This window comes from Prionailurus bengalensis, chromosome E1 (genome assembly GCF_016509475.1).
Source record: "Prionailurus bengalensis isolate Pbe53 chromosome E1, Fcat_Pben_1.1_paternal_pri, whole genome shotgun sequence".
Lineage (NCBI taxonomy): Eukaryota > Metazoa > Chordata > Mammalia > Carnivora > Felidae > Prionailurus > Prionailurus bengalensis.
Genome location: NC_057347.1, coordinates 6,852,184 through 6,864,714, shown reverse-complemented (window position 1 = coordinate 6,864,714; position 12,531 = coordinate 6,852,184). Strand labels below are relative to the sequence as shown.

Here is a 12,531-nt window from a genome sequence, read left to right as displayed (position 1 = left end):
GAAGATCTGTGACACGTGACAGACTCTAAGAGGTCACATGCTAAACCAACTGGTCTCCGTGTGTTGAATCATGTGTTTTAGGAGTCCATTAGACCCCAGACTCCCAAGCCAATACAACCAACAGAGGAACCAGTATTCCAGAAAGCACCATTCACACTGCTCTCGGACCTCCTCAATTAAAGACACCTATCCCGAGCTGAACATCTAGATGAAGGTCCAGGCGGGTGGGACAAGACGCATCAGAGAGTGGCTGTCACACACAGGCTAAGGATGTGTCGCGCACCAAGCTGAGCTCTAAAGGAGATCATGAGCTCTGGTGGAAAGATCCTCATAGATTTGTGGGCTGCTGATAGAACACCTCTGACGACCAGACCGCCGTGGGTCAAGTGAAATGGCGACAGGCACGTCAGGTTTTAAGACTTGAAAGAGGAACCACATGTTGGTCAATTGTATCATTGCCAAGTTCTTTATTCAGAATGGCAAAATCTTTCTGTGGTTCGGTGGTTCTCAGCCCTAGATGCATGTTAGAATCAGCCAGGACACCTTTAAAAAAACCACCAATGCCTGAATCCCAGCCCAGGCCAATTAAATCATCCTAGAGGAATGGGGTTGGGGCCTTAGGACAGCAGTATTCTTTTTTTAAAGCATGTTTTAGCTTTTATTGCATAAGAAGCCACCCTCGAAACAAACCAGCTTATTTATCTGGGTCTCAAATCCACACCTTCGGCAGAGTTTGGCAGGTACGGCTTGTATGTTCTACACAGCACTAGCTGAGATGGTCTGGCTTGGTGAGGACACATCCCGAGACGATTCCCTTACTGGGTGCTGGCTGTCAGCTCGGTGCTCAGCTGGGGATGAAGGCGGGGTGGGGGGGGGTTCACTTCTTTCCAGTGAGAAGAGTGGAGAGCGCTTGGGCTCCAAGAGTGGCTGCTTGGGCTCCCACACGGCGAGGTACTTGGGTTCCAAGAGCGAGTGCTTGGGAGACCCAGGCACAATCAACAGGGCTCTTTCCGACCCTGTTGAAGTTCTGGTAGATCTCTTCCACCACATTCTGTTAGTTAAGTCATGGACGCCAAATCATCGCCAAAGGGAGCGTGGCTAGATTTCAACCCCCAGTGGGAGGAGAACCAAGCACCTGCCGCCATTTTCACCATGGCACGCCCGGCACGCATCTGCGGCAAAGGGAGGTGTTAGGGCCCTGTGGCTGCTGTAACAAGTACCACAAAGCTGGGAAATGACAGACATCCATTCTCTCCTGGTCCTGGAGGCCAGGAGGCCAGGATCCGTAGGAATGGGCCGAAGCCAAGGTGTCAGCAGGACTGTGCTCCCTCCAGAGGCTCCAGGACAGAGGCTACGTCTTGGCTCTTCCAGTATTTGGTGGCATACACTTCACAGCGCGTGGCCACATCTTTAGATCTCTCTCTGCTCCATTTCTGCATTTTGCCTTCTCTGTGTGCCTATGTCAAATCTTCCGCATTTTAGGACACGTGTGATTGCATCGAGGGCCCGCCCTGATAATCCAAAGTGATTCCCTTAGTTCAAGGTCCTCGTTTTAATCACATCTGCAAAGACGCTTTTCCAATTATTTACAGGTTCCGTGGTTCAGGACCTGCCATCTTTGGGGGGGGGGGGGTCATTATTCTGCCAACCAGAACAATGAAAAAAGGCTGACGTGAGCTCGTAAATCTGCCTCCAGGTCTTACTAAAGACACTCTGTTTTCTAAGTCATCCTGAATCAGAGGCATCAGGACCAAAGCCTGGAGCTGGGATGGGGGTGAACCACCTTGAATAATGTCTGGGACGAGAGAGCCATCGGCCAGAAACACACTGCTGGCACTGAAGGGGAACTCACCATTTCTTCTAAGTATTGGCCAGTTTTTTTTCTTTTCTTTTCTTTCTTTCTCTCTCTTCTTTCTTTCTTCCTTCCTTCCTTCCTTCCTTCCTTTTCTTCTTTCTTTCCTTCCTTCCTTCCTTCCTTCCTTCCTTCCTTCCTTTTCTTCTTTCTTTCCTTCCTTCCTCTCTTTCTCTTTCTTTCTTTCCTTCCTTCCTTCCTCCCTTTCTTCCTTTCTTTCTTCCTTCCTTCCTTCCTTCCTTCCTTCTTTCTTCCCTTCTTTCCTCTTTCTTTCCTTCCTTCCTCTTTCTTTCTTTCTTTCTTTCTTTCTTTCTTTCTTTCTTTCTTTCTTTCTTTCTTTCTTTCTTTCTTTCTTTCAGTAATGGCGTTATTGACATACAATTGGTGGTTTTGTTTTTTAACTTGACCAAAACGCTTTGACAAAATGAGCTTTAATTTATCACTGTTTCAAGGGGTAGTTTGGAGACTTTAAAATGTGTCTCATAGCTTTGGGGTGCCTGGGTGGCTCAGTTGGTTAAACGACCGACTCTTGATTTTAGCTCAGGTCACGATCTCGCAGTTTGTGAGCTCGAGCCCCGTGTCAGGCTCTGCACTGACAGCAAAGGGCCTGCTTGGGATTCTCTCTCTTTGTCCCTCCCCTGCTCGTGTACTTTCTCTCTCAAAATAAATGAACATTAAAATAAATAAAACAAGTGTCTCATAGATTTTAGGAGCTCAGAAATGGGATGAACGTGGAGACTTCCCCTACTATTACTAAAACAACACAGGGACTCAACTGACGTAAATTCCTTTCTTCTCCCCCAGAACATTTACTCACAACCTTGGGGTTCTAGTTCTGTTAAAGCCAGTTAAGATCTGATCATCTGTAAGCCCAATGAACCTTAAAACACCTGTGCCAGTACCCCATTACCCTAAGCTGGGAAGCCCTCTGCTTAATTTAATGTTTAATACAATTTTTAAAAATATTTATTTTGAGAGAAAGAGACAGAGCACAAGCAGGGGGAGGGGCAGAGAGCGGGGGAGACACAGAATGCGAAACAGGTTCCAGGCTCTGAGCTGTCAGCACAGAGCCCAACGTGAGGCTCGAACCCACGAACTGCGAGATGGTGACCTGAGCTGAAGTCGGATGCTTAACCGACTGAGCCACCCAGGTGCCCCAATACAAATTTTACAATTCATAAATGTATCCGTTTAGGGTGCCAAGAGTAATTCACATAGCGCATCCCCTATACCCTAAAAGTAGACGGTGCCAGTTTCTGGCTTTCAGTCAGAATTGTATGCAGACGGGGCATTTCATTTACAAAGTTCTCGAATGCCAGAATGCCATCAGAGATGAGGCAGTGGCTTAAAATATCATCATTTAAGGGGCACCTGGGTGGCTCAGTCGGTTAAGCACCAGACTTCGGCTCAGGTTGTGATCTCACTGTTCGTGAATTTGAGCCCCGCATCAGGCTCTGTGCTGGCAGCTCAGAGCCTGGAGCCTGATTCAGATTCTGTGTCTCCCTCTCACTCTGCCCCTCCCCCGCTTGCACTGTCTCTCTCTCAAAAAAAAAAAAAAAAAAAACCATGAAAAATAAATAAATAAAATATCATTCAAGCTTCTGCAATTTCCTGTGTATTTTGGGGGCCGGTGGACTTTGTCCCAAGATTCCATAGTGGTAACTCTCCCATGGATGGCATCTGGATTGCTTTTCATGGGTGCCTGGAACCAGACAGAGTCTGGCAGGGAGGACAGAGCTGCACAACTCTGATGGAGAAACACTAGGACCCAAGGAGTTCTCCAGAACCCAGCCAGGTCCAGAATTCACCCTCCGGGGTATATCCCCTCGGCTCAACGAACTTCACAAAGGAACAGTGGCTTCGCCTGAGATTAAAAACAAAATCTGAGGCACCTGCTAATATGCACTTGTCTGTCTCTTCTCTGTCTCTCTGACTTTCTCTTACAATGCAAAGATCAGATTCTAAGTATGCTCTTTTTTTTTTTTTTTTATAGATTTAAGGAATTTCTCCTACTCCCTGCAGCGTCTAAGAATTCCCAGTCTTTCTTTCCCCCTTCGCTGGAGAACAACCAACCACACAGAGCAGGTAATCAAGACACAAGACACAATGCACAGCAAGAGTCTGGTGGGTAAGGAGGTAAGCAGGGATCCTGGCCCCTTCTGAGCCTGCCTCTGTCAATCCTACGACACAGGTCTAGGTCCCCGCTCTGAAAACAAGCACGCACCCCTACAGTTCCTGGTTTCCAACCTTCCCTCTGCAGCCCTTCAGGCCAGATGCCTTTCAAGCAAGCGGGCCTTTCTGGCTGCCTCGTGATCTGTAGGGGAGACGGAAGTTGTGACTGCTATGCTTCTGTCATCTGAATTTCTGTCATTCCCGTCCAACGCTTTACGCTCCTGGTCCGGCTCAAAGGAGCAGTTGCTGCCTTTGATTTCATGGCGGCAACTTTCCGTTCTTAACCGAAGTTTACTTGACTGACTCCCTGGACCAACGATGCAACCCAATCCTCCTCTGAGACATATTTTCGCGGAGGCCCCCGCTTGCGGCCGTGCGCGGTCCTCGCGGTCGTGGCTGACACTCACCGCGAATCAGCCGTGCTTGTTAGAAAACACGTTTATGCCCCTCTTATTTGCTTTGGGGATCCTAGGAGGCATTTGCACGTTATGGAAACTGATTTCACAGCAGCGTGGAGGGGATCATTCCTATGCAAATGAAGCAGAAGGCATTGATGAGTCTCCCCCGGGGACTGTGGCATCAGGAGGTACAGGCGTCCATCATAAGAGACGGGAAAAAGTCTTAGAAACTGACAGGTGACACACAGATTGCGTCAGGTTGTAGGTTTTACTCTCGGTCTTAAAGAGACCGAGGCTGGAAACGTAAAAGCGTGCGTTCAAGGCGCTGTTCGTGCAGGAACGTTGATGGACAAGGCAGGTGAGCAGAGCCATCGTCAACGAGGAACCGTTTAGGATTTGAGAACTGACGTACGCTGATAAATTTGGAGTCAAAATATAAAGCGTGTTCCCATCTTTTAATTCCCCTTGCTGGCCGACTTTTTTTTCCTTCTTTTGATGATAACTAATGAGTATCGATCACAACCCTCATTTCAGAAGGTTGCACTTACCTTTGCCCCTAAAGCCAGGGAAGCGAGCCAAGGGACTCAATCTAAATAGCACAGAGGAAAACCTCAAGCAGGAGGCAACAGCTTGATTGCTACAAATCCCCTAAATTGCTGCCAGAGAGGGCGCCCTGCCTGGCAATCTGGTTCCGTGTTACCTCTCGGCCCCTCCCGGCTCCAACCCCCAATGCTGAGAAAGGCACACTAAGTCATACCCATCCTTTTTGTAAAACTCCAGCATCATATTATCCGTGGCGACGCTGAGGGGCCGGCGGATCTGCTCGGGCTGGCGACGGTCAGTGGGGTCCATGTCTGGGGAGGGCATTGAGCTATAGTTGGCGTTGTGGTTCACGTGTACCGGACTCCCATAATTCCCTGTGATGTTGAACTCTATCTCTGTGGGGAAGAAAGAAATAGGTGTACGTGATCTATGGGTCCGTCACACCCTTCCTGGGCAGGAGAGATATGAGCAGAGATGGGCTCTCATTTACACTTCACCCCTAGAAAACTTTGTCCTGCGGATCAATGTTAGGTCACCTGTTGATATGAATTCATCTTAACATAATTCATCACATCAGCAGGCGCATACAACTGCTCACCTCTCACATTAATATGATGGGCACTTAATAAAGCAATTTCTATTTGTGATTTAAAAAACAACACGGGGTGCCTGGGTAGCTCAGTCAGTTAAGCATCTGACTTCGGCTCAGGTCATGATCTCACGGTTCATGAGTTCAAGCCCTGCCTCGGGCTCTGTGCTGACGGCTCAGAGCCTGGAGCCTGCTTCGGATTCTGTGTTATTCTCACTCTGCCCCTCCCTTGTTTGTGTTCTCTCTGTCTCTCAAAAATACATAAGTGTAAAAAAAGATTAAAAAAAAACCCCAAACTTAAACAAGGAACAGTTGGGGTGCTTTCTGAAAAAGACAAAATCATCCATTTCAAACCTCATGGTTAAAGTGAAACACCAGAGCAGTCTTAATTAAATCAGGAAAAAGGACAATGCCTACAATCACCACTGTTACTTAACGCTGTTGGAGAAGCTGGCCAATGGAATAAGTCAAGAAAATGAAATAAGAGGAAAAATCGTTATTTTTGGTGATGATGATGTCTTTCTGGAAAACCAAAGAGAAAAAATTAGGAAGGACTGGAAGCAGAGATTTCACTAAGGTCACTAAGGTGGTATTGGTGATCAAGTGACATCAGAAATATCCCAAACTTCCCTCGCCATTTCCTATCTGCAACAGAAATGAATCCACTCATCCACAAACTTACAGTGTTATGCCTTAGACTCCTATTCCCTTCTTTCTTTATGCCGATTTCCCACCCTCACTCAACTTGATGTCATTGACAGAACTCTTAGGACATTAGCAGTTAAGAACCTTCACGGTCAAAACACACAAAACCAAGTCAATACCATCAAACTTCTTCGATGTTGATCATCTGAGTGATTACTGCTGATGGACAGAGCACAGAATTATTAACATTCTATCCTCACAGGAGGTAAACAGTTTACTGTAGCATAGCCAAAAGCACATCCTTAATGTTTACTAAACACAAGGTACAGTGTTCTTTTTTTTTCTTTTGAAAACAAACAAATTAGTACAGCAACTGCTCTCTCCCAAAAGCTGTTACCTTCAGAGTTATTCCCTTCTGCTATGCTGCTTTTTGAACATTTATGAAGCATCATCTGAGCGAGCCACCTTTACAGCCTAATTTTGAACTGGATCCAAAAAAGAACCTGATTGCCTTTGAGCCTCACCTTTATATTTTGAGGGCAACTCAAAGGACACACAAAAGGAGTAACAAAAAGATGGCACCCGGGGGATCGCCGAGCCCTGGATAAAAATTCATGCGCATCTCAGATCTATGCGGCATCTATGAAAGCAGGCGATCTCGCTTTCCTTTCTGCTCCAGCATTTCATAATTCACAGATGTGAAGACACCACGGTGTGGATGTGAGACCAGTAAAATCCACAGACACGGTTGGTGCAGGCAATGGACAGCAATTGTCACTTAGCCAAGGATTAGACAGTAAGACGCTGACGTGACTGTCCACACCCTACCTGAGTGTGTGTGTGTGTGTGCGCGCGTTTGTGTAGGAGGATTAATAACAAACACTTTTGGTTTCCAAAATTTCGAGGGGCGCCTAGGTGGCTCCGTCGGTTGAGCGTCTGACTTTTGATTTTGGCTCAGGTTGTGACCTCACGGTTGGTGAGTCTGAGGCCCACGTCAGGCTCTGTGCTGATGGTGTGGAGCCTGCTTGGGATTCCGTGTCTCTCTCCACCCCCTCCCCTGCTCACTACCTCTCTCACAAAATAATTAAAAATAAACTTAAGAATAAAGTCTTGCACCCACAGTAACACTCTGGTTCTTCCCCACCCCCACACCTCAATGCCGCCACATACCTCCAGGGAAGAACCAGTCTGCATGCTGGATGATGGGTTCGACAATCCCGACAATCTGCAGTGAAACCGTGGTCATCATCTCCGTGATGTTCCTGCCAGCGCAGAGCAGAGGGGGGCAGGGCTGGGTCACCGGCGGGGGCGGGGAGGCATGTCTGGCCCCTCAGCCCAGGGCTGGAAGCCTGCAGACCTAGGTCTAAGGGTAGGCTTTCTCTTTGCAAGGGCACTTGACCTTTCTGAGCCTCTCCTTCCCTTCCTCAGAACGGGGTAACCACAAAAGGCCTCCTTACAGGAGACACGTCAATGGATAATATACATAAAACTGTCTGCTTTCCAACTCTGTTCTCTCTTATGAGACGGCCCTCTATCCCCCAGGTCCAGATGCTGGGGATGTGCGCTCTTCGGAGAGAGTCAGGAAGGCCTGGAACAGTTTGCCTGGCCTGGTGGTGACTCAGATTAGCTCAGAGAAGACCCTCACTGCAGACCCGTAGCTCTGAGACCATCATGGAGAAGGAGCTACAGAATTCTGGGTCTCCTCCTGAGTCTGAAACCTGAGCAGGCCAAGAGAGAAATAGAACTTGGCAAATAAATGAGGCCGATGATATGCCGGGGGCCCCGGTCGTGCCCTCTGCCACCCGCCCCATCCCTTACCCATTCGCGTGTTCTGCCCTATACTCACCCTTCTGCTTGTGGCCACAGCAAGTTGGGGCCTAACACAATTGCCATGTTGCTGGGAGTCATTTTGTTCACATCTTGATATTCTGATAGCTTGGATAAAAATTTGATCAAGTATCTGAAAGGGAGTCACAAGGGCCAGGTTGAACCAGGGCTCAGCCCCAGCTGTGTTCCCCCAGCACAGGGCAGACACTTCTCTCCCCCGCAGCCCATCTTACCGACAGCCAGACTCATACACCCCGCCTTATAATGAAGACACATCATGGAAGAGGACGCGAGAATACTTTACAGACAGACTCATATACCAGGACGCGGCTACCTGTCAACATCTACATCACCTAACCCTGGCCAGAGTAATTCCCCATCTTTCCTTTTGACTCCGTTATCTAGTGACCTAAAGTCCCTCTTGTTCTTCAAACCTCAGTCGCCTGCCACCCTCCCCGTGTGCAGAGGTGAGAAGCAAAGTGTCCAGGTGTCACCGGCAGGGACCTCCACATGCTAGGGGTGGGATTAACCTCAGGGGGGCTTTCAGAGCTAATGGAAAAAGAAATTAAACATAGGGGCGCCTGGGTGGCTCAGCCGGTTGAACATCCGACTTCGGCTCAGGTCACGATCTCACGGTTGGTGGGTTCGAGCTCTGCCTCAGGCTCTGTGCTGATGGCTCAGAGCCTGGAGCCTGCTTCGGATTCTGTGTCTCCCTCTCTCTGCCCCTCCCCTGCTCATGCTCTGTCTCAAAATAAATAAAAAACATTAAAAAAAAATTTTAAAAAAAGAAGTTAAACACAGAGCTAGCACACGAACCAGGCACTCACTCCTAGAGATGTACCCAAGAGAAATACACCCACACATATGCATTTGTGCACAGGTGTGCACAGTATTAAGTCAGCTAAGAAGTGGAGACCACCCAAATGTCCAGCAAGGGAGGACCAGATGAATGAAACGTGGTCTGTCTGTACAACGGAATACTATTCACCCACAAAAAGGAACAGAATACCAACACACGCTACCACATGGATGAACCTTGAGGACACGATGCTACGTGAAAAAAGCCAGACACGAAAGACCTCATGTTGTGCATGTTGCGTAAGCCCACCTAGAGGAAGTTCCCAGAGAGGTACCTCCGCAGAGACAGAGAAGGCAGATTAGCGTTTGCCGGGGGCTCGGTTGGGGGGAGATGGGGAGTGGCTGCTAACGGGAACAGCGGCTGCTAATGGCGGCGATTGAGATGGTCTAAAAACTAGGGGTGATAGCTGTGGGACTCTACAAACACACCAACAACCACGACACTGCACCCACCAAGAGGACACAACGGTATAGGACTTCTATCTCAAGGAACTATTGAAGGAGCCATACATTAGATCGCTCTTGGGATTTTTTTGTTAATGTTTACTTACTTATTTTGAGAGAGAGAGAGAGAGAGAGAGAAAGAGAGGGAGGGAGGGAGGGCAGGCACATGTGAGCAGGGGAGGGGCAGAGAGAGACAGGGAGAGAGAGAATCCCGAGCAGGCTCTGTGCTGTCAGTGTTGAGCCCAACATGGGGCTCGATCCCACAAACTGTGAGATCATGAGCTGAGCCAAAATCAAGAGTCGGACACTCAACCGAGCCACCCAGGCGCCCGTGCTTGTTGTAAAATATACATAAAAGATTACCACCTTGATCATTTTCAAGTGTTAAGTACTTTTGCACTGGGAAGCAACCATCACCACCATCCTCCAGACCTTTTGTGGCTTCCAGAATAGAAACTCTGTCCCCATTGAACGCTAACATCCCAGCTCCCGTCCCCCTCCCCCAGGCCCTGGCAAACACCCCTTTGCTTTCTGTCCCCGTGAACGTGATGGCTCCAGGTACCACATACATGTGGAATCACACAGTATCGGTCCTTTTGCGTCTGGCTTCTTTCATTAGCACGAGGTTCTCAAGGTTTATCCATGTAGTAGCACGTGTCAGAATCCCCTTCCTAAAAAGGCTGAATATTGCATTACATGTATATTCTGTTTCTGTTACCCATCAGTGGACATTTGGGCTGTTTTCACCTCTTGGCTATTACGGACAACGCTGTCATGAACATTAGCGTGCGAGCAACGAGTCCCTGCTTTCGAATAATCCATCGGGCACATACAGATATACCCAGACGTGGAACTGTTGGATCGTATGGTAACTCTATGTTTAATTTTTTTAAGGGTCCGCCACACCGTCGGCTCTTGGGATTTTTAACAGGAAGGCAGAAATACTCGGGCAGATGGAGACAGGCACTGACGCTGAAAATCTGCATCTGGGGAAGCACTGAGGAGAGGTGACAGGGCCAGGAGAAGTTGCTGGCAAGCCAAAGGGATAAGGAAGCAGAGAGTGTGAAGGTGCAGAAAAGATCCGCAGAGCGGCGGGAAGTGAAATCGAGGCGTAGCAACAGTGAGAGACGTGTGGAAAATAGCTAAGTGGCAGATCACCAGAGGACGTTCTCCGGTCTCCATCTCCGTGCAGACCAGCTCAAGGACACGTCTGCCAACCAGCTCCACGTTTGGTCAGCTTCCCTCAGGTGCACTTACCTTTGCGACAAACCCACAAGATCTTTTTTTTTAATAAAAAAATTATTTTTAATATAATTTATTGTCAAATTGGCTAACATACAGTGTATAAAGTGTGCTCTTGGCTTTTTTTTTTTTTTTAATGTTTATTTATTTTTGAGAGAGAGAGAGCGGGAGGGGCAGAGAGAGAGGGAGACACAGAATCCGAAGCAGGCTCCAGGCTCTGAGCTGTCAGCACAGAGCCTGATGGGGGGCTTGAACCCACAAACTGTGAGATCACAACCTGAGCCGAAGTTGGACGCTCAACCGAGCCACCCAGGCGCCCCTTTTTAAATTTTTTAAAGTGTTTATTTTTAACTTACACCAAAGTTAGTTAGCCTATAGTGCAATAATGATTTCAGGAGTAGAATCCAATGATTCATCCCCTACATATCACACCCAGTGCTCATCACAAGTGCCCTCCTTAATGCCCCTCCCCCGCTTAGCCCATCCCCCCACCCAATGCCCCACCAGCAACCCTCAGTTTGTTCTCTGTATTTAAGAGTCTCTTATGGTTTGTCCCCTTCCCTGTTTTTTATATTATTTTTGCTCCCCTTCCCTTATGTTCATCTGTTTTGTGTCTTAAATTCCACATATGAGTGAAGCCCTATGATGTTTCTCTTTCTCTGACTGGCTAATTTCGCTTAGCATAATACCCTCTAGTTCCCTCCACGTTGTTGCAACCACAAGATCTTAAAATAGGTTCCGTTAAGCTTTGCTTCTTGCAAATCAAAGAACTGAACTGCCTGAGCCAATGGCCGCCAAAGTCATAGAGTGCCCTTCATTCTGTGTCTTCATTTGCAAAATGGCAGGGTTGTGTGAGGGTGGAAACAGAGCCTGTGCAGTAACCGTGCCTGGCACCCCATACAAGGCTGTGCATGCTAGTTACCAGGACCGTTAGCCGGGAAGCCAAGTGTCTGTGGCCTCCATAACTCTGATCCCGTGTCTCCAGGATCCATCCACTTACCGGATGTTGTTGTGATTGGCCTTGGGCAATTTTTCACAAGCATTCCACAGCGCCTGAAGCCTCTTGTCTTGCTCCTGAATACTGGGAAATAAATGGGAAAGCCACTGATTGAGCTTGAAGCAATGAAATCTCACTGGCAATCGTATTAACCAGTCATCGTACTATGTGGGTATAAGAAACCAACTATCGGGGCGCCTGGGTGGCTCAGTCGGTTAAGCATCCAACTTTGTCTCAGGACGTGATCTCGCGGTTCGTGAGTTCGAGCTCCGTGTCGGGCTCTGTGCTGACAGTGCCTGCTTGAGATTCCCTCTCTCTCCCTTGATAGATAGGTGCCTGCTTGAGATTCCCTCTCTCTCCCTTGATAGATAGGTATTCTTACTGTATTTTATTTTACTTTATCCTATTTTAGTTTATATTTTATTTTATTTTACTTTATTTGTAAGCCCTCTGAGAATTAAAAGAAATTGCTTCTAGGACTACAGTTTGTATATGCTTCTCCTGAAAATCGACATCAAGGCTTACATGGTGAGGAAGGCCTTTCTGCTCAAAGAATCTTTTCTCCAAAAAAATTAAAAGGGAAAATGTCAGCAGGGTGAGGGCCCAGCTTTGACCCCTTGGCCTGGGGCCCAAGGCAGGGAGGTCCTCCCACAGATCGTGACCAAGGCAAGAAACATGGTTTTCCCTCATTTCAGGCTGAGGAAGAGGTAAGCATTCTCCAAAACACACTTCTACTAGGAAACTGAAGACCAAATGTCCCATTTAGAAACGGAAAGGTTAACAGATCATATTTGGTCGCAAGCTGACCAAAGGCTGGACGAAGAGGGTCGTGTGCAGGGAGGCTGTTAAAGACCCAGCTCCACCCTGTCCGCAATCTGGTGCCCATTACTGAATCTCTATGAGGCCTCACTTTTCCTAATCTGTAAAAATGGGCTCATGGGAGTACTTTCTGCCTGGAGTTGGC

At 47.9% G+C, this 12,531-nt stretch overlaps 1 protein-coding gene across 5 annotated transcripts in view; it reads right to left on the bottom strand.

Moving 5' to 3' along the window:
- The window catches only part of ARHGAP44 (Rho GTPase activating protein 44), a 179,678-nt gene that overhangs the window by 17,045 nt on the left and 150,102 nt on the right, over positions 1 to 12,531 (bottom strand). For all 5 annotated transcript variants that reach the window (XR_006297753.1, XM_043583162.1, XM_043583159.1 and 2 more), the window contains exons 13-16: positions 11,571 to 11,651; positions 8,046 to 8,159; positions 7,370 to 7,461; positions 5,180 to 5,360 (exon numbers count right to left, since the gene is read on the bottom strand). Coding sequence is in view for 4 of the 5 variants with exons in the window: in XM_043583162.1 (XP_043439097.1) it covers positions 5,180 to 5,360; positions 7,370 to 7,461; positions 8,046 to 8,159; positions 11,571 to 11,651 (468 nt within the window). In the remaining variant the exon portion in view is untranslated. The remainder of the gene's footprint in view (positions 1 to 5,179; positions 5,361 to 7,369; positions 7,462 to 8,045; positions 8,160 to 11,570; positions 11,652 to 12,531) is intronic.